This window comes from Schistocerca serialis, chromosome 2 (assembly GCF_023864345.2).
Source record: "Schistocerca serialis cubense isolate TAMUIC-IGC-003099 chromosome 2, iqSchSeri2.2, whole genome shotgun sequence".
Classification (NCBI taxonomy): Eukaryota; Metazoa; Arthropoda; class Insecta; order Orthoptera; family Acrididae; genus Schistocerca; species Schistocerca serialis.
In genome coordinates, this window is record NC_064639.1 from 296207364 (window position 1) to 296228655 (window position 21292).

The 21292-nt window shown below is 39.2% G+C and overlaps 1 protein-coding gene across 1 annotated transcript in view; it reads left to right on the plus strand.

Annotated features, from left to right (window-relative positions):
* LOC126457061 (NFX1-type zinc finger-containing protein 1-like) overlaps window positions 1–21292 on the plus strand; it is a 378517-nt gene that overhangs the window by 262269 nt on the left and 94956 nt on the right. Inside the window, exon 13 of the mRNA XM_050093060.1 lies at window positions 11142–11253. Coding sequence (XP_049949017.1) covers window positions 11142–11253 — 112 coding nt within the window. The remainder of the gene's footprint in view (window positions 1–11141; window positions 11254–21292) is intronic.

The following is a 21292-nucleotide window of genomic DNA, read 5'->3' on the forward strand; positions in this document are numbered from 1 at the left end:
TAATATTCACTACTGTCAGCACCTGCCTTTTGCAGAATTTGAATTATTACATTCTTCTTTATATCTGAGAGTATTTTGCCTTTCTTGTATATCTTGCATACCTGGTGGAGTATGTGTTCATGACTTGCTCTCCCAGAATTCTCAGTACCTCTGAGGGAATACCATTTACTTCATGTGTGCGTTTTGGCTTAGGTCTTCAAGTGTTCTGACATATGCTTCTCATACCTTCACCTATTTCCTCTTCCGTAATACTGCCTTCAAGTTCATATCCCTTTTGTAGCTCTTGTGTATTGCTTCCACCTTCCAGCTTTCCCTTATTTGCTTAAATACTACTTTGCCATCTGAGCTCTAGATACTCATATAAGTTTATAAGTGCTTTCCATTTCTCCAAAGGTCCCTTTAATTTTCCTATACAGTAAAAACCTATTTTTTAATTACATCATTTTATGTTTTCCCGTTTTTTAAGTTTGTTTTGGTCAGTCCCAACAGAATTCATGTTCGCTCAATACAATGCTTTCCCATCATTAACACTTCCATGTTACAACGTTCCTCACACTTTAAGTTTTCTTTGATGTTATCATCACCTTTAACATCGATCTTCATACAGATTTCTGCTAAAAGTGAATCATATATTCCTGCTCAAAGTCATTCCTTGGATCAAAGCAGAAAACACGTGTTGGTGTGTTGAGTCACAGCCACCTGTATTACAGGTTCACATTGTTTGGAATGGTGGAAAAGTATGCTGAGTCACTGCATTCATGATAATAACGATCTGATGGTAGTGGCTCAAGTAGCAACCTTCCTTCTGCTCACTGTGATGTATTATGTCGGCTTTAATTTAATTTCACGGTCATTTATACAAATAAACACATCTTTTGGAGATGGCTGTCCATATAATGTGCTTTCAGGAATTGTTGTTACCTCCTTGTGAAGTACCCTAACCAATACTAGATGCACAGCCTTAGGTTCATACGACCTGATGTCAGACAAAAACATTCTTCGTCAAGAGGCCACGTAACATGATGAAAATTTCTGCCTTCTTTCTTGCCTAGGATATCCCTGAACTGAGTGACCTCCTTGTGAGCAACAAACTGTAGATTTTGTGTCTATTCTTCTCTGTTTGCAAAGACTACCATCTTCAGTGTTTTAACCAATATTGTGTTACAGGTTTTATTTACCATAATTTTATAATGATTATCAATAATAAGTCTGACATTGGAACACAAATATCTTTTTAATGTGGTTTCACAAAAGACTTTTTCTTCAGTGTTTGTACACCATTGGACATGACCCAAATGAAGAGGCAAACCTGCACTCGCATTTGCGTGTGTCAGCATTCAGCCACTGCCTTCTGATTATCACAATGGCTGTGGCTGAGTGCTGTGTTAGCACTCAGCCACCACCTTCACGGTAATCATGGGTGTTTCCTTCTTTGTTCTGATCATGTCCAATGGTGTAAATAAGCAAAAGTCTTCTGTGAAACCACATTAAAAAGATATTCACGTCCTAATGTGAGATTCATTATTGATAATCATTAAAAAAATGGCAGTAAATAAAATTTTGTAACACATTACTGGTTAAAATAGTAGCAGAGAATAATTGGCACAAAATCTACAGCTTGTTGTGTTTCCTGTGCTTTCCTGTATTTTACACTTTTTGGGTCAGACTGCTGAAAAGTGTAGGAGGGGGTTACTGTAGGTGGCATCTAACATTCCGATAACTTGTAAGCTGCGACCTTATGTTTGTCCTCTAACCATTCCTACTTATGCACTTTCTGTCAATTTCATTTTTTAGAAGCCTGTATTCCTCTTCACCTGCTCAGTTAATTGCATTTTTACATTTACTGCTTTCATAAGTTAAATTCAATATCGTCTCTGTGATCCAAATATTTCTACTAGGCCCTGTCTTTTTCCTATTTGATCCTCTACTGTCTTTCCCATTTCATCTTTGAACGCTACCCATTTGTCTTCTATTGTATTCCTTTCCCATTTCAGTTGAGCATTGCCTAATGCTCCCTCTGAAACTCACAACAACCTGTGGCTCCTTCAATTTATTCAGATTCTATCATTATTAATGTCCTGTCTTTTTGCAGTTTCTCCAGTTTTAATCTGCAGTTCATAACTAATAAATTATGTTTGGTGCCCACATCTGCTCCTGCAAATGTCTTTTAGTTTAGAATTTGGTTTCAGAATCTTTGTCTTACCATTATACAGGGTGCACATAAAGGCCGGGAACACTTTCAATTATTTATTGCACAAGAATTAAACATTGTACAGATGTCATACATATTGCATTTTGAAGAGACTCTCTGAAAGTTTTTTTTTTTTTTTTTTTTACAAACATTTGATATGCGAACCATGAGTGACCCAGCAGACGTCAATACAGTAATCGAATTCTTGCCATACCCGTCCTAGGAGGGCACCATCGACTGTGGCAGTCGCTTCCCGTGTTCTCTCCCGGAGCTCTGCTACACCTCTTGGTAGAGACGGTACATATAACAGATCTTTAATGTGTCTACACAGAAAAAAGTGAGATCTGGTGATGGGGGAGGCCATTTCATGAAACAGCCGTCCCCTTCTGTAGCATTTGGCAGCTCCGTGTTCAGGCATCCACGAACTTCATGATGAAAATGGGGTGGAGACCCATCCTGCTGAAAGACGAATGGAGAGTCTGATTGCAATTTGAGGCATCAGCTACTGTCCAAGTAGGAATATCCAGTTACAGTGCTCTCGTTCGCATTCCACATGCACTTCAATCACATTGGGACGTCCGCTTGTCTTTGCCGGGCACAAGCAACCCATTGTAATGAATCTGTTGTGCCAGTAGTAAATGGCCTTCCTTGTTGATGGCTTCTTACCATACTTCGTTCTAAACATCCATTGCACAGTTGTATCACACTTGTTGTTGTCGAACTCCAACACACAGAAAGCTCACTCCGCACCTGAACTCGCCTTGCGACTAGTGCTGACTAGCGGCAAATTACCAAACTATGCTGTGGCGGTATACATGAAAAATAATTTTCGGGGTTTCTCTTCAACATGGCATATGTGTGATTGCTGTTTAATGTTTGTTTCTTGTGCAATAAACAATTGAAAGTGTTCCCAGACTTCATGTACACCCTGTATAATTCACATGATACCTTCCAGTGTCTAAAGGTCTTTTCCACATATACATCCTTGTTACATGATTCTTAAACCAAATATTAGCTATGATTAAATTAAGCTCTGTGGGAAATTCTATGATTCCTTTCCCATCAGTACATGTTCTGATATTTTTCTTTCTTGTCTCTTATGTACTATCAAATTCTGGTCTCCCATTATAATTAAAGTTTCGTCTCCCTAGTTGTTGTTGTTGTTGTTGTGATCTTCATTCCTGAGACTGGTTTGATGCAGCTCTCCATGCTACTCTATCCTGTGCAAGCTTCTTCATCTCCCAGTACCTACTGCAGCCTACATCCTTCTGAATCTGCTTAGTGTTTCATCTCTTGGTCTCCCTCTACGATTTTTACCCTCCACGCTGCGCTCCAGTATTAAATTGCTGATCCCTTGATGCCTCAGAACATGTCCTACCAACCGATCCCTTCTTCTAGTCAAGTTGTGCCACAAACTCATCTTCTCCCCAATTCTATTCAATACCTCATCATTAGTTATGTGATCTACCCACCTACTCTTCAGCATTCTTCTGTAGCACCACATCTTGAAAGCTTCTATTCTCTTCTTGCCTAAACTATTTATCGTCCATGTTTCACTTCCATACATGGCTACACTCCATACAAATATTTTCAGAAACAACTTCCTGACACTTAAATCAATACTCGATGTTAACAAATTTCTCTTCTTCAGAAACGATTTCCTTTCCATTGCCAATCTACATTTTATATCCTCTTTACTTCGACCATCATCAGTTATTTTGCTGCTCAAATAGCAAAACTCCTTTACTACTTTAAGTGTCTCATTTCCTAATCTAATTCCCTCAGCATCACCCGATCTAATTCGACTACATTCCATTATCCTCGTTTTGCCTTTGTTGATGTTCATCTTATACCCTCCTTTCAAGACACTGTCCATTCCGTTCAACTGCTCTTCCAAGTCCTTTTCTGTCTCTGACAGAATTACAATGTCATCGGCAAACCTCAAAGTTTTTATTTCTTCTCCATGGATTTTAATACCTACTCCGCACTTTTCTTTTGTTTCCTCTACTGCTTGCTCAATATACAGATTGAATAGCATCGGGGAGAGGCTACAACCCTGTCTCACTCCCTTCCCAACCACTGCTTCCCTTTCATGCCTCTCGACTCTTGTAACTGCCATCTGATTTCTGTACAAATTGTAAATAGCCTTTTGCTCCCTGTATTTTACCCCTGCCACCTTCAGTATTTGAAAGAGAGTATTCCAGTCAACATTGTCAAAAGCTTTCTCTTAAGTCTGCAAATGCTAAAAACGTAGGTTTGCCTTTCCTTAATCTTTCTTCCAAGATAAGTCGTAGAGTCAGTATTGCCTCACGTGTTCCAACATTTCTATGGAATCCAAACTGATCTTCCCCGAGGTCGGCTTCTACTAGTTTTTCCATTCGTCTGTAAAGAATTTGTATTAGTATTTTGCAGCTGTGATTTATTAAACTGATAGTTCGGTCTCCCTTAACTATCTGAATAACTTATTTTACCTCATTCAACCCCTTAATCATCTTTGGAGCTATTATGCATACAAACGTCTAATAATTTGGTGGGTGTTGGTTTTGTGTGTATGTGTAAATTGGTTACAGTAATGCATTCACTATTAGTCTGGTCTCCATAGGTACCTCTCTGTGATGGCTGCACCTATGTTACAGCTATCTGTACCATTGAGGCACGCAGGCCACCACACATTGGCAAGATCCATGGTTAATGGTGGGGGGGGAAGAGTATTCCTTTGAAGCTATCAGCGTAAGGAAAGATGGGGCATGTCTTAAAGAATACCCAACAGTGAATGTTCCTTTGAAGCTATCAGCGTAAGGAAAGATGGGGTGTGTCTTAAAGAATACCCAACAGTGAACTGGTTGTACCAAGCAAACCATTTATCAAGGAAATTACACAGACTAGAGTGACAGTGGTAGTGCTGCATCTGGAATGGAGATCATTCTATCAGGTGAGAATCTTCAGAGATAGAAACAAGAGAAAATATTTGTTCTCACAGTATGCTGCTGTGATGAAATGGTCCTATTGTTTACATCAGATACTGATACTGAAGATAGGCAGTGTTGTTACTTATAGAGGCATTTATTATACTCTGTTTACACTTCAAAAACCAGCAAATTTGATAAGTATTGAAGAATATAATATAACTGTCACCTTTTACCAGGGATACTGATGGCCAGTAGGGGGGACATGACGTCATACAACTCTAAAACAGTTCACAACTTACAAGGTGTACAACTTTGCTTCTGCCATTTTTCCCCAACATTTGAGGCTTTAATGAAACAAATTGGTTACACATGCATCATTCAAAGTATTTTCCATCGCTGGCCACTACTTTCTCCCATCTTTGGGGCAGTGTACGAGTCCTGCATCGAAAAAAATGGTCATCTTTTGAAGCTATCCATGAATCGATCCAATTCGTGACTTCTTCATGAGATTGGAAGTGTTGATCAGCTAGCCCATGTGCCATTGACCTAAACAGGTGATAGTCAGAGGGAGCAATGTCTGTAGAATACAGCAGTTGGGGTAGGACTTCATATTTTAACATTTCCAAGTACGTTTTGACCCCTTTTGCAATGTGGGATCGAGCGTTGTGCTGCAAAATCACTTTATCGTGCCTCTCACTGTATTGCGGCCATTTGTCTTTTAATGCTCTGCTCAAACGCATTAATTTCATTCAATAACGAGCACCTGTGATTGTTTCATTTGGTTTTAACACCTCATAGTACACAACGCCAAGTTGGTCCCACCAGATGCAGAGCATGATCTTGGATTCGTGAATATTCGGTGTGCCCGTTGACATGGAAGCATGGCCAGGATATCTCCATGATTTTTTGCATTTAGGGGTATCGTAATGAACCCATTTTTCATCCCCGATCACAATGTGATACAGAAATCCCTTCCGGTTTTGCCTCTGAAACATCTGTTCACAAACACACAAATGCCCTTCAACGTCTCGTGGTTTCAGCTCACACGGGACCCAAGTTCCTTATTTCTGAATCGTTCCAATAGCCTTGAGACATTTTGAAATGGCTTGCTGTGTCACTCCCACAAATTGCGCCAACTCTTCTTGAGTTTGATGCAAGTCTTCACCCAGCAAAGTCTCTAATTCTTCATCTTTGAAAACATTCTCTCTTCCACCACTATGCTGGTCTACGATGTTAAAATCACCATTCTTGAAGCGTTGAAGCCACTCACTACATGTTCTTTCACTAATAGCATCCTTACCATATGTACTTCAGAGCATTCAATGAGACTCAGCTGCTGTTTTCTTCATATTGAAATAAAACATTAACACCTCCTGCAAATGAGAATTAGGCCCATAAACTGACATTTTCGACCAAGAACATCTTTATGATGCATACACAAATGTTTGAATGAGGTTATGTTAACCGAGGTCCAAACTAACTGCCTGACATCTGCGATCTGTTTCTTTCAACCACTACTTACCGGACCTAACTATTTCATCTACGATTGTGAATTGTGAGTTGTTTGTCAAGTAAAGGTGGTCCAAAAAATATATATCATATTAAAAAAAAAAGCTGAAGAGAAACCCTTTTGAATGACAAGGTGTACACAACAAACAACTCAATATTTGTCTTAATAGATAAAATGTAGATTAACACTCCATCAGACAATCGTCAGAATAATGCCTTTCCTCTTGCTCATACCTGATCCTCCCCATATAACCTCTAAACCAAATGTCCAATCATCCAAACCCCTAAAACTCTTTACCCACTTTCTGACCCCTATTAAATCTGCATTCCACCAATAGTAATGTTCCACAGCAGTTAGCTTAGGAAATATGAAAGCTACAAGATAAGAATATCATTGGGATATGAAAATGTGTCAGTGTTTTAAGGACAAAAAAAAGAATAAGTGTAAGTAATAATTTGTTAATGTAACAATTATGGTGTGAATTGTTTTTTGACCTGTAAGTATTGCATGTACAAAAACTGTATTATTCCATATTAAATCTCCTGAAGATGGTTTAAAGTAAAAGGTGAAAGGTGTCCCACATGTATATAAATATAGGTTGCAGATAGAAGAAGGCATATTCTTGCTGGAGATTGTGGCCACACCCACACAAACTTCCTATATTTATTATATTTCTAGATTTAGAGAAAGATTTTGGTGATTAAAATATTACTGTGTAGTGCCATGATAGTGTAAACCTTGTGCAGAATAATAATTTGATTGCTTTAGGAGTGAATGTAAGATTCTCTGTGTTGGAAATGTTTCAGTTAATAGTAGTAACTTGATTATGTCGAAAAATAATTTTTTTCCATATCCTTTTGTAAGTCTCCTGAAACTGTTCAAACTCAAATCTGTATGTATATTCATCTTACAATCTCAATGCACAGAGTTTACACAAAATGGCTGGAAGTGTGTTATACATAGTGAAATGCATGATAAAACTGATGGCTAATAGTTAACAATGGTGGTATTGTATTTTTAATCTAATGAAATTTACTCCAATTAGGGCTTTAAAGTGAAGGTCGTGTGTTGCCTCACCATTAATCAAATCTTCCAAACCTTAAGGTAATAATTTAATTGGATAAATAAAAAATCTACTCACCAAGCGGTGGCAGAACACACACCTAAAAGAGAGTTGTAAGTAGGCAAGCATTTGGAGCCGGTGGCTCATTCTTCAGGCAGAAGGGCTGATGGGGAAGGAAGAGGGGTGAAGGAAAAGGCTGGAGAGGTCTAGGAAAAAGAGGTAGACTTTAGGAAAGTCACCCAAAACTGTGAGTCAAGGGAGACATCACACGAGATGAGAAGGAAAGACCGATTGTTGGGGACCGCATCATATGAGGTTTGAAAACCTGAGAGCTTAAAGCTGAAAGACAGGATAATATGCAAGACAGGGATTACTGCCTAAACGTCATGTATGACGTAATAAGAGTGAAAAACTAAGTAACAGAGACCTGCCAGCACTTTCGTTTGGTAAGTCACATCATCTTTGTTTTTAGATATATTTTTCCCACGTGGAATGTTTCCCTCTATTATATTCATATCATTAATTTGAACCCAACAATTACGTTTGTTATTGTCACTGTTGCATTTCGAAATCTTTCCTGTCATCTTATTTTCTCTTTCTGTTTTTGCAAGTAGTTTCACTTTGTATTCCCCAAACTCTTTGCCTTTACAAATGTCTGCTTGTGTCTGTGTATGTGCGGATGGATATGTGTGTGTGTGTGTGTGTGTGTGTGTGTGTGTGTGTGTGTGTGCGCGCGAGTGTACACCTGTCCTTTTTACCCCTAAGGTAAGTCTTTCCGCTCCCGGGATTGGAATAACTCCTTACCCTGTCCCTTAAAACCCACATCCTTTCGTCTTTCCCTCTCCTTCCCTCTTTCCTGATGAAGCAACCGTTTGTTGGGAAAGCTTGAATTTTGTGTATATGTTTGTGTTTGTTTGTGTGTCTATCGACCTGCCAGCACTTTTGTTTCGTAAGTCACATCATCTTTGTTTTCACAGTCACTTGGTTGCCTCACCTTACTTTTGGTATAACCATCAAACCGTAGGCAGTTGATCAATATATCAAACTGTTTGACAGATGTCGTTCTAAATATTGGGCTTTCAGTCAGTCCTTGGCAAGAGGAGAGATCACATTTCATATTCAGATTTCAAGATGGATGCAAACATTACCACACCAAAAAAGGGCATGAGTTTCTACAGAAATGGTGTTACAATAGTTAGTTCATTGTGTCATTCAGATTGGTTTTCACTGACAAAAGTTTATTATTTGTATGCCAAACAACACTGTCAATCATAGCTTGTTTAAACAAACACTCAAGATTGCAGGAATGTTGAGATTACCTAAGTTAGTAGCTTCACTCGTCAGTCCAGCTTATTGTCTCACTATGTTATGGCTTGGTGTTTTTGTTGGTTCTAGTGTTTTCCACACAAAATCATTATTTCTTTTATCTAGCATGCCACCTGTTTTCCATGTGTGTTCTCAACAATTATTTCTTGTTCATCTTCCAGTATTGTCACAGTTATCATCATCATCATCATCATCATCATCATCACTACTACTCTCACTTATTATGAGCCAGTTGCTATTGTTTTTTCTTCTCTAATAATCTTCTCTTGCTTAGGTAATTATAACGTCAGAATCAGCATCTGGGTAATCATTTTCCACCTCAGATTCATTACTGCTCTCTGGCAACCACTCTGAAAGTTTCATTTCTAAAATGCTTCTGTTGTGTACATGATTTGACAGTGAGAAGGTACTGTGGAAGAGATAGTGACGAACAGAACGGTGATGTGACAGGGAACATTTAAAAATCCCTTAAAGGTCTCTCAGGCTATGTTTCAGTTCAAGGGTTAAATAAACATCCCAATTAACATCATCTCTGCCTCATAGCAGATACGAAAAATACCTACTGATATGCTACATATTACTGTGTCAATTGCACACCATTAAATACTGAGATTAGTGTGGATAAAATATAGAGAGTGAAAGCTTATCTACAACCAGAATGCAGTTATAAGAGTTGAACAGGTGAAAATGAGGCAGTAATGAGTAAAGCAGAGTTGTAGCCTATCCCCAATGTTATTCAATCTGTACCTTGGGCAAATAATAATTGGAAACAAAGATAAATTTAGAAAAGAAATTAAAGTTCACAGAGAAAAAATAAAAGCATTGATATTTCATGATGAGTGTGTATTTGTATCAGGCATGGCAAAGGAGTTGGAAGCTAAGTTTAACTGTGTGGTTAATGTGTTTAGAAGAGAATATTGTATGAACCTCAGCAAAAGTAAAACACAAATAATGGAATGTAGTCAAATTAAGTCAGGCAGTGCTGAGGGAATTAGGTTAAAAAATGAGATGCTGAACAACAGTTGAAGATGTGTTTTGCTGTTTGTGGACCAAGATAACTTACGATGGTTAAAGTAAGGAAGAAATAAAATTCAGACTTGTAATAGCAAGAAACACTTTCCTGGAAAAGGGAAATAATTACCATCTGATACTAATTTGAGTGTTACATCGTCAGGCATGTAGCTATTTCATGAATTTAATGGTAAGTGTATTTGCATCTCATTCTGTTGTGCTTCATAGTTATTTTCTGTTGTTGAATACTTCACTGTTATCTTTTTATACAAATTATGAATGATTATTCCACCACCTATTACTTGCAGCAGCCTTATAGCTACTTGCTTTATTTCATGAGTTAGCACTATCAGTATTCCGCAATCTACACTGAAATTTGGATTTTCGTTTTTTTTTACGCTACATTAATGAGTTAAATATCTTTTTAAATATGGTACGGAAAATTCTGGCTGAGTGGAGATAATTTAGAAGTGAAGCTAACAACTCACCACCTAGTGAAAGTAGGCACACCATAAAGAATGATAACTTCGCTAGCTTTCAGATGAATCATTTTCTGACCTAAAGTATACATACTGCAGTTCACCAGTGTGTGTGTGTGTGTGTGTGTGTGTGTGGGGGGGGGGGGGGGGGATGTGTGCGCGCGCGCACACACACACACTCTAACTCAAAAAAGGATTCACAAGCTGCAACATGGTCACAAATAGAACTGTGGTCCAGAAAGTGTAGAATAAATTTGTTTTATTTCTGTCTTATAACCACAAAATTGTTAGCTCCTTAGACTACCAGTTTTGGTCAGCGATGAGCATCTTCTGATGTTTTAAAGCATTTCTATTACATTAGGGCATGTTTTAAAACAGATCTGAAGATGGTAATTGCTGATTGAAACTGGTGGTCTAAGGACCTAATGATTTTGTAATCATATACAGAAATAAAACAAATTCATTCTACAAAAAGTGATTCATCTGAGAGCTAGCGAAGTTTTCATTCATTTTTGTTTGACTTTTGACAATATCTTTCTCATGGTTGTTCAATCATTATTTGTATATAAATAAAACTTTGTTTGTATTTATGGCTGTAATATTACAGTTTGTCATAATATGTCCATTGAATGAGTTGTCTTTTTACTTACAGCTGCAATGTTGATTGTGCAAAAAGTTGCCCGCCTTGTAAGCGGAAGTGCGAATATCGATGCAAGCATTCACGTTGCAGTTTGAAATGCGGTGTTCCTTGTACACCCTGCAGGGTAAGTATTGTCAGAAGCAGTGCTAACAGTTAGTTACTAAAGTGTGTACCATTCTTGACAATTGCAATTTTTAAAATCCGAATGACTTTTATACCTAACTATGTCCAATGTCTCTTCCTCTCTTAGAAACGTGCATGTGGACGGACACACACACACACACACACACACACACACACACACTCACTCTCTCTCTCTCTCTCTCTCTCTCTCTCTGTCTCTGTCAGAAACAGTCGTAACAGTTAGTATCCAAAGTTTGTACCATTTTTCAGGGTGTATAAGTGGACGAAGAAAAAAAATTCCCGGATTTCCCGGTTAAAAATACACTTTCTCCTGGATGAAAATACACTCTTTGTGTGTTAAGTAACACTATACTCTTTCATAGAACTGTAAAACTTATCAATCCTTTCAATGGTTGTGGTTTTATACACTGGCATAGAATTTCCCGGCACTTTAGAAAATGAAACTTGGGGAAAAACCCATTTTGGAAAGTTGTCTGATGTGCAGCAACATGTACACTGCATATTTTCGTATTACAAAAGTATAAATTCGAATTCAAAATCGAGATTGCAATGCACTTTTGTAAGCCAGTTGCAGCTCATGTCAAGCGATCTTGCCAGTCAATGACAACGGATATTCAGAGCATAGGACACTTGATGTAGTCAACCAATAGCAACATCACTCGTTAAGTATCACATACACACAAATAGGAAAAGGTAATGGTTTAAATTAATATACATAGTTTTGCCTCTGCCTGGCAGTTAAGTATGAATTGCAGAGTAACCATGTAGATGTATAAATGTGGTCACTAACATTAATAAGCTGCAAGAGTAGCTAAGCTTTCACACATAATGTTGATATTTTTTGCACGTGTTATACTTTAAGATACATCACACAAATGTGACAGTAAAATTTATAACAACAATACAAATGTCTGATCTTCTGGGCTCTAAAATATTCTAAATGGTCATCCTCGAAGATTTGACTTTTGAATGAGAGTCAAACGCTCTGTGATTTAAGTTTTTCATCGGACATTCATGCACAGAGTTCATCTTGCGTAAAAGGAAATTTACTTTGAAAGTAATGCTTTTCAAACAACCATTCAGAATATTTTCCAGCAACCTGTTAGAAATAGATTCGCTTCACCAGTTGCCAGAGTGCGCCAGGTAACAGGTGTCGCTGTGCTTGCGCAGCTACGATGGCACAGGAAGCCCGTATGTTTGTACGTCTAAAACATTAAAACATCTTACATTGTGGTACAAAAGAAACAAGACATTAGAGGATACTCCAAGAGCATGGGAATTTTGTGGACCATACTAAAATGCATAATTAGGCTTAAAGTGCACATTCGTATGTCCAGATTCTGATTTAAATTTTCTTGGAGTATCAGTACTGTATTATCTCATGTTTGGTTCTTTATTATGGCATAATGCCATACGTTCTAGAAGATGAAAACGTGAACTTCAAATATAGCTAACTGTTGAAATGACTGCCTCAGCGGAAAAGATTAACAAAAGTCAAATTTCTTTAAAAACCGACAAAAATAACTTCTTTGCTCTGCAAGGCGATTAACGCTTGACTGTCAGAAAGGTGGAAACAAAATAAAATCGGAAACTAAAATCTGAAACTAATAACATATTTTGATGAATGTACTAGTGGATTGGCAGATGATGAGCAGCCTCACAGATGTTAAGGTCATTCCATCTGAGGCCTTAGACAGTGACCATCGGCTGTTGGTAGCCACCCTGAGAGAGAAAAAAGATAGGAGGGCAACAGATATACGGGAGAAAAGGTTGAAGACATGGATGCTGAAAGAGGATGAACGGAGGACCCAGTACCAGACACTGATCAGGAAGAAGCTGCCAAAGGAAGATCAGAGAACAGTGGAAGAAGAATGGGGAGATTTTAAGAGGGCTCTAGTTGAGGCAGCTGAGACTGTGTGCGGAAGAACTAGCACAAAGAGGAGAAGTAAGGAAACCCCATGGTGGAACAACACATGTAAAGAGGCAGTACTTCGAAAGAACAAAGCCTTCAGAGAATGGTTCCAGACCCGAACAGAGGAAGCTAGGGTAAAATATAAGGAAAGCAAGAAAGCGGCACAGACCATAGTAAGGGCGGAGAAGAAGAAGTGGATGGAAAAATGGACAAGAATGTTAGAAGAGGACAGTGAAGGGAACAAAAAAGTACTTTACACCATGGTAAGAAATAAGAGGAACGACAGAAGTGAGTGCCTGAGGATCATGGATAATAATGGAAGAGTTGTGGAGGAAATGTATGAGCTCAAAAAGATTTGGAAGGAGTACTTTGAAGATCTGTTGAATGCCGCCAAGCGGGTAACTAACAGCGTTGGAGAGCCTAAGGCTGCAGACGATTATAATAGTGGGGAAATTGATGATCTAACTTGGAATGAAGTGGAAGAAGCCATAAAGAGGATGAAAAGGGGCAAGGCACCAGGTTGGGATGAAGTAACAGTGGATATGATACGAGCAGCAGGAGAAGTAGGAACCCAGTGGCTATACAGAGTGCTGAGGGTGGTGTGGAAGGAGAACAGAATTCCTGAGGATTGGAAGAAAGGAATTATAGTCCCGATCTTCAAGAAAGGGGATAAAAGGAGATGTGAGAACTACAGAGGAATCACCCTGCTATGCCACTGTGGAAAAATCTATGAGAAGATCCTGGAGAAGAGAATAAGAAGCAGTATTGAAAGTAGACTGCAAGAGGAGCAGTACGGTTGCAGACCAGGAAGATCAACAACAGACCTCATATTTGCGGTAAGGCAACTGCAGGAAAGGCACTATGAGTACGGGAAGGACTTAATCATGGCCTTTTTAGATATTGAGAAGGCGTATGACAGTATCTGTAGGGACAAGCTCTGAGATGTGCTGAACGCAAAAGGGATAGATGAAGAGATAACACGAAAAGTCAGAAAAATGTATGAGGGAAGTGAGAGTTGTGTGAAAGTGGGGAGGGAACGTACTGCATGGTTCAAGCTGGAAAATGGGCTGCGACGGGGAAGTGCACTTTCGCCTTTATTGTTTATTATTGTTATGGATGAAATCCTACAGCAAGTATCAGATGCAATTGGAGATCATAAAATGAAAGCAGTGCTTTTTGCCGATGACCTGATGTTATGGGGAAATTGTGATAAGGAGGTGCAAGAGCAGTTAGATGCATGGGAGGCAACGGCAGCTCAATATGGAATGCATTTCTCTGCAAAGAAAAGTGAAATAATTGTCACAACAAGGAAGAAGAATAGGCCAAATGTGGATATAACTTGTGGAGGGGAAAAACTACAAGTGGTAGAGAACTTCAAGTACCTGGGAAGCATGATTGAAAGTAAGGGGGGAAACGCAATGGAAATGAATGAAAGGTGCAGAAAAGCAGGGCAGTTCTTCAAATGCATTAGGGGGCTTATTTGGAGCAAGGAGGTGCCACAGAAATCCAAGGGAATTATATACCGAACTTACTTTGTCCCCATATTGGCATACGGAAGTGAGACATGGGTAATGCACAAAAGCGACAAAAGTAGAATACAGGCTAGTGAAATGAAGTTCCAGAGGAGCAGGTTGAGTGTAACAAGACGAGACAGATTGCGAAATGTGTATGTGAGGGAAAGACTAAAGGAGGAACCAGTACAGGACAGGATAGAAAAATCAAGACTGCAGTGGTATGGACACATGAAGAGAATGGATGAGGGAAGAATTCCAAAGAGGATGTTTGATCTGCAACTGGAGGGGAAGAGGCCCAGAGGAAGACCAAGAGATAGATGGGTGAAGGGAGTGAAGGAATGTGTGACGAGAAGAGGAGAGAACTGGACGAAGATGGAAGAGGGGGAATGGTGGAAAGACAGAACACGATGGAGAGGCTTGTGTTCGCGACAGACCCAGCCAGTGGCTGGAACTGTCCAAGATGATGATGATGATGATGATGATGATGAGGAGGAGGTCCCATACACCGAGGAGACTCTTCCATAATTATGTGAATGTATTTTAATTCACTTGATAGCTCCCAGCCACAGAAATCCGTTTTCTTTTCATTTGACCTGAGAGCAACAAATGAAGAGGAAACAGCAAAACCACTTAACGTAAACACGGGCCTTGTGGGGACTACCACTTCCCCACTACAACTCAGAATGCTCTGTGCATCAGCTCTGGATCTATGTTATTTCTGAACCATGGTGATGTTAGATAGTGGCGCTGCTCCTCCCTCGAGCGTTTTAGGTAGGATGCCAAAAATTTTCAAAATCGACTTTTCAAAAATATCTTAATTTTGTAGCGCACATCTTTCTGAAGAGTCTGATACATAAAACATTCGTGTTCGAGGGAACGTAAGACATGTTATTTGGTCGTAAGTGTGCCGAAGTGCAGTGCCATGCCTCTTCACACAGCATTCTTCCATCGCACGCCTCTGTATTTCACTCTGTGGAATTCAAACGTGTAATTGTAATGGATGCCATCAAACTATATTCAGGCCAGTGGAAATTAAAATCTCCTGTGGTGCCTCTCCTGTTCCCAGTCGGCCTCTTTGACATCCTGCTCCTCTTTTAAAAAAATCTCGCAATTAATACTGGATGGGATTATTTGTAACCGGCGGAACAAGAACTCTTCATATAATTTGCAGTCTTTACTGCCTATTAGCTAATAACTTGCTGTTTTTTGTGACATAAAATTAAATATAGGATACATAAAACAAGTAAAGACAAGAGACAAGCAAGACAGCATACATTTCTTCAATCTTTAAGTCCTAGCTTTTTTTCCTCTCTAATCTTGCCACAGCTTTATGTGGCATACTTTTCTCTCTGCGAAAGAATCTATTACCTCATCAAAGTTCGTCACGTTTTGTTACATGAAAAAACAAAATGTCGTTGTCTGATACTAGAGACCCCCCCCCATGAACCTTGGACCTTGCCGTTGGTGGGGAGGCTTGCGTGCCTCAATGATACAGATAGCCGTACCGTAGGTGCAACCACAACGGAGGGGTATCTGTTGAGAGGCCAGGCAAACGTGTGGTTCCTGGAGAGGGGCAGCAGCCTTTTCAGTAGTTGCAGGGGCAACAGTCTGGATGATTGACTGATCTGGCCTTGTAACAATAACCAAAATGGCCTTGATGTGCTGGTTCTGCGAACGGTTGAAAGCAAGGGGAGACTACAGCCATAATTTTTCCTAAGGGCATGCAGCTTTACTGTATGGTTAAATGATGATGGCGTCCTCTTGGGTAAAATATTCTGGAGGTAAAATAGTCCCCCATTCGGATCTCCGGGCGGGGACTGCTCAAGAGGACATTGTTATCAGGAGAAAGAAAACTGGCATTCTACGGATCAGAGCATGGAATGTCAGATCCCTTAATCGGGCAGGTAGGTTAGAAAATTTAAAAACGGAAATGGGTAGGTTAAAGTTAGATATAGTGGGAATTAGTGAAGTTCGGTGGCAGGAGGAACAAGAATTTTGGTCAGGTGAATACAGGGTTATAAATACAAAGTCAAATAGGGGTAATGCAGGAGTAGTTTTAATAATGAATAAGAAAATAGGAGTTCAGGTAAGCTACTACAAACAGCATAGTGAACGCATTATTGTAGCCAAGATAGACACAAAGCCCATGGCTACTACAGTAGTACAAGTTTATATGCCAACTAGCTCTGCAGATGATGAAGAAATTGAAGAAATGTATGATGAAATAAAAGAAATTATCCAGGTAGTGAAGGGAGATGAAAATTTAGTAGTCATGAGTGACTGGAATTCGACAGTAGGAAAAGGAAGAGAAGGAAACGTAGTAGGTGAATATGGATTGGGGCTAAGAAATGAAAGAGGAAGCCGCCTGGTAGAATTTTGCACAGAGCATAACTTAATCATAGCTAACACTTGGTTCAAGAATCATGATAGAAGATGGTATACATGGAAGAACCCTGGAGATACTAAAAGGTTTCAGATAGATTATATAATGGTAAGACAGAGATTTAGGAACCAGATTTTAAATTGTAAGACATTTCCAGGGGCAGATGTGGACTCTGACCACACTCTATTGGTTATGAACTGTAGATTAAAACTAAAGAAACTGCAAAAAGGTGGGAATTTAAGAAGATGGGACCTGGATAAACTGAAAGAACCAGAGGTTGTACAGAGTTTCAGGGAGAGCATAAGGGAACAATTGACAGGAATGGGGGAAAGAAATACAGTAGAAGAAGAATGGGTAGCTTTGAGGAATGAAATAGTGAAGGCAGCAGAGGATCAAGTAGGTAAAAAGACGAGGGCTAGTAGAAATCCTTGGGTAACAGAAGAGATACTGAATTTAATTGATGAAAGGAGAAAATACAAAAATGCAGAAAGTGAAGCAGGCAAAAAATAATACAAATGTCCCAAAAATGAGATCGGCAGGAAGTGCAAAATGGCTAAGCAGGGATGGCTACAGGAGAAATGTAAGGATGTAGAGGCTTATCTCACTAGGGGTAAGATAGATACTGCCTACAGGAAAATTAAAGAGACCTTTGGAGAAAAGAGAACCACTTACATGAATATCAAGAGCTCAGATGGAAACCCAGTTCTAAGCAAAGAAGGGAAAGCAGAAAGGTGGAAGGAGTATGTAGAGGGTCTATACAGGGGCGATGTTCTTGAGGACAATATTATGGAAATGGAAGGGGAGGTAGATGAAGATGAAATGGGCGAGTTTGACAGAGCACTGAAAGACCTAAGTCAAAACAAGGCCCCGGGAGTAGATAACATTCCATTAGAACTACTGATGGCCTTGGGAGAGCCAGTCATGACGAAACTCTACCATCTGGTGAGCAAGATCTATGAGACAGGCGAAATTCCCTCAGACTTCAGGAAGAATATAATAATTCCAATCCCAAAGAAAGCAGGTGTTGACATATGAAAATTACCGAACTATCAGTTTAATAAGCCGCAGCTGCAAAATACTAACGCGAATTCTTTACAGACGAATGGAAAAACTGGTAGAAGCCGACCTCGGGGAAGATCAGTTTGGATTCCATATAAATGTTGGAACACTCGAGGCAACACTGACTCTACGACTTATCTTAGAAGCTAGATTAAGGAAAGGTAAACCTACATTTCTAGCATTTGTAGACTTAGAGAAAGCTTTTGACAATGTTGACTGCAATACTCTCTTTCAAATTCTAAAGGTGGCAGGGGTAAAATACAGGGAGCGGAAGGCTATTTACAATTTGTACAGAAACCAGATGGCAGTTGTAAGAGTTGAGGGGCATGAAAGGGAAGCAGTGGTTGAGAAAGGAGTGAGACAGGGTTGTAGCCTCTCCCCGATGCTATTCAATCTGTATATTGAGCAGGCAGTGAAGGAAACAAAAGAAAAATTCGTAGTAGGTATTAAAATCCATGGAGAAGAAATAAAAACTTTGAGGTCCACCGATGACATTGTAATTCTGTCAGGGACAGCAAAGGGCTTGGAAGAGCAGTTGAACGGAATGGACAGTGTCTTGAAGGGAGGGTATAAGATGAAGATCAACAAAAGCAAAACGAGCATAATGGAATGAAGTCGAATTAAGTCGGGTGATGCTGCAGGAATTAGATTAGGAAATGAGACACTTAAAGTAGTAAAGGAGTTTTGCTATTTGAGCAGCAAAATACCCGATGATGGTCGAAGTAGAGAGGATATAAAATGTAGATTGGCAATGGCAAGGAAAGCGTTTCTGAAGAAGAGAAATCTGTTAACATCGAGTATTGATTTAAGTGTCAGGAACTCGTTTCTGAAAGTATTTGTATGGAGTGTGGCTATGTATGGATGTGAAACATGGACGATAAATAGTTTAGACAAGAAGAGAATAGAAGCTTTCAAAATGTGGTGCTACAGAAGAATGCTGAAGAGTAGGTGGGTAGATCACATAACTAATGAGGAGTTATTGAATCTAATTGGGGAGAAGGTGAGTTTGTGGCACAACTTGACTAGAAGAAGGGATCGGTTGGTAGGACATGTTCTGAGGCATCAAGGGATCGCCAATTTAGCACTGGAGGGCAGCATGGAGGGTAAAAATCGTAGAGGGAGACCAAGAGATGAATACACTAAGCAGATTCAGAAGGATGTAGGTTGCAGTAGATACTGGGAGATGAAGAGGCTTGCACAGGATAGAGTACCATGGAGAGCTGCATGAAACCAGTCTCAGGACTGAAGACCACAACAACAACAACAATACTAGAGAAGCTGTTAATACAAATGGTGCCCAAGACTAGTGTTGTTTTTTGATCTGATTACATGTATTTTGTCACTTTCTGCTAGATAAAACGAAATAAACCCACCTAATATTGCAGCAATTGTTACACACACCAAATAAACGAGACTGTTTTGGCACAAATTGTCATTTTTATAACACAACAGATTATAATTCACGAAGTACCAATATCAAATGCCTATTCGGCCTACTACAAGCAAAAAGTTTTATGTTAGGAAATAGTTTCACGTTTCATTCATACTCTCTAGCTTCTGAAGCATGAGGTCGAAATTAGTAGTACGAAATTTTTATATAAATTTGGAATTATCATTTTCTTCCGTAATTTGTTTGTGTCCCCGTTCCTTCTCCTTCCTCTTTCTAACAATCTTGTCATCACAAATTCTGTAACTATTCCTGCCAGTGTCAAAACTTATTCTCTGGTTAACTTCAGTAACCCTGCCACAATCACCAGATTAGTTATCCTGCATTTATTCTCCAGTTAGGTGTTACTATCTGTTCGTGCAACACATTTTCCACACTACTTCTAGAATAGAACTTTAGCAGCTGCTAGCCAGGGACTGTGTAACTAGGCCTTAATAGTGTAGCAGTCTGGCCAAACTTTTCTGTCAAAATTTCATTTGCTCTGTGCGCTGCAATAAAAAATCCTGCCAGTTGTGAGGTGTGGTCTGTGATACGGTTGTTGTTGGCAAAAAGCCTAAAACCTATAGAAATTTATCGTGAAGTGTTCGAAGTGTACGGAAACAATGTAGTGAGTGAATGTTCCGTCCGGATATGATGCATTCGGGTGCCCACACTGCTCTTCATCATGAACGTTGGTTCGGCCATTTTGCTGAATAGCAGTACATTCACTCTTCATTGGAGTAATTGTTGAACATTCCAGAAAAGCGAAATTCAGTAATGGCATCACATATTTTAAATGTTATTTATACGGCAAGAAAGAATGACACTGTAAAAACGGTAACCTTTTAATGAAATTCAGTTAAATCGGTGATTGAAATTATATGATTGTTGTGTAAACTTAGTTCTTATGAATTCAACTGCTGCATTGTATTATTGTATTTTGCACATACTATTACTGACACATAATGTTTAATTTAGTTGCTTGCTTAAACAGTAATGTATGTTGTGGACATTTTTCATACATTAGCACTGTTCTGGACACTGTTACATGAGTCGCTTAGTGAGCATAACCTCAACAAATGTTCAAGACCCATTGTCTCCTTAAAAAATACCTGCAATTTTTTGAGTTTTTTTCAATTGTTGTTTATACAAACAACTTACTTGAGTGTTATTAGCTTTAGATACTTTAGGGAACCTGCAATTGCTCAAGTGGAACAGATGTTGCAATTAAAATAATATGAGTGAGGCTAATTTAAAGTTAATTTTTTGGTGTTCAGATAAATATTGAGCCAATAATAATGCAGCCCCATTTAGAATTCTGGTTTAGAACATGGAATGATTTGATTGCTGTTTGTAAGTTGCTGGAAATCATACTGACTGATGTCAAGGGGTTGGAGGCTGCTTCAAACTGGTATGTTGGATGAAATGCTGAGTCATGTCCCAGAGAAGTCAAAGATGCCTCAAGTATATTCCCTCCAATGGATAGTGACTCCTCTGCAAGAAATGTATCTTTGCTTGTCCATTTGATGAATGTGGCACCTCAGGAGTAAGTAGGGGCTCTGTATAGGGGAGGTAGGGACCAGCGAGCACTCGGTATTGATAAAAATTGATGGACATGCTATCTCCATTAAGATATTCATGTTGCGCCATATTTATTTTGAAGCATGTCACTGAATATTTGAATTGATAATACAGTACAGAGAAGAAAGTAAATTGTTCTACAGT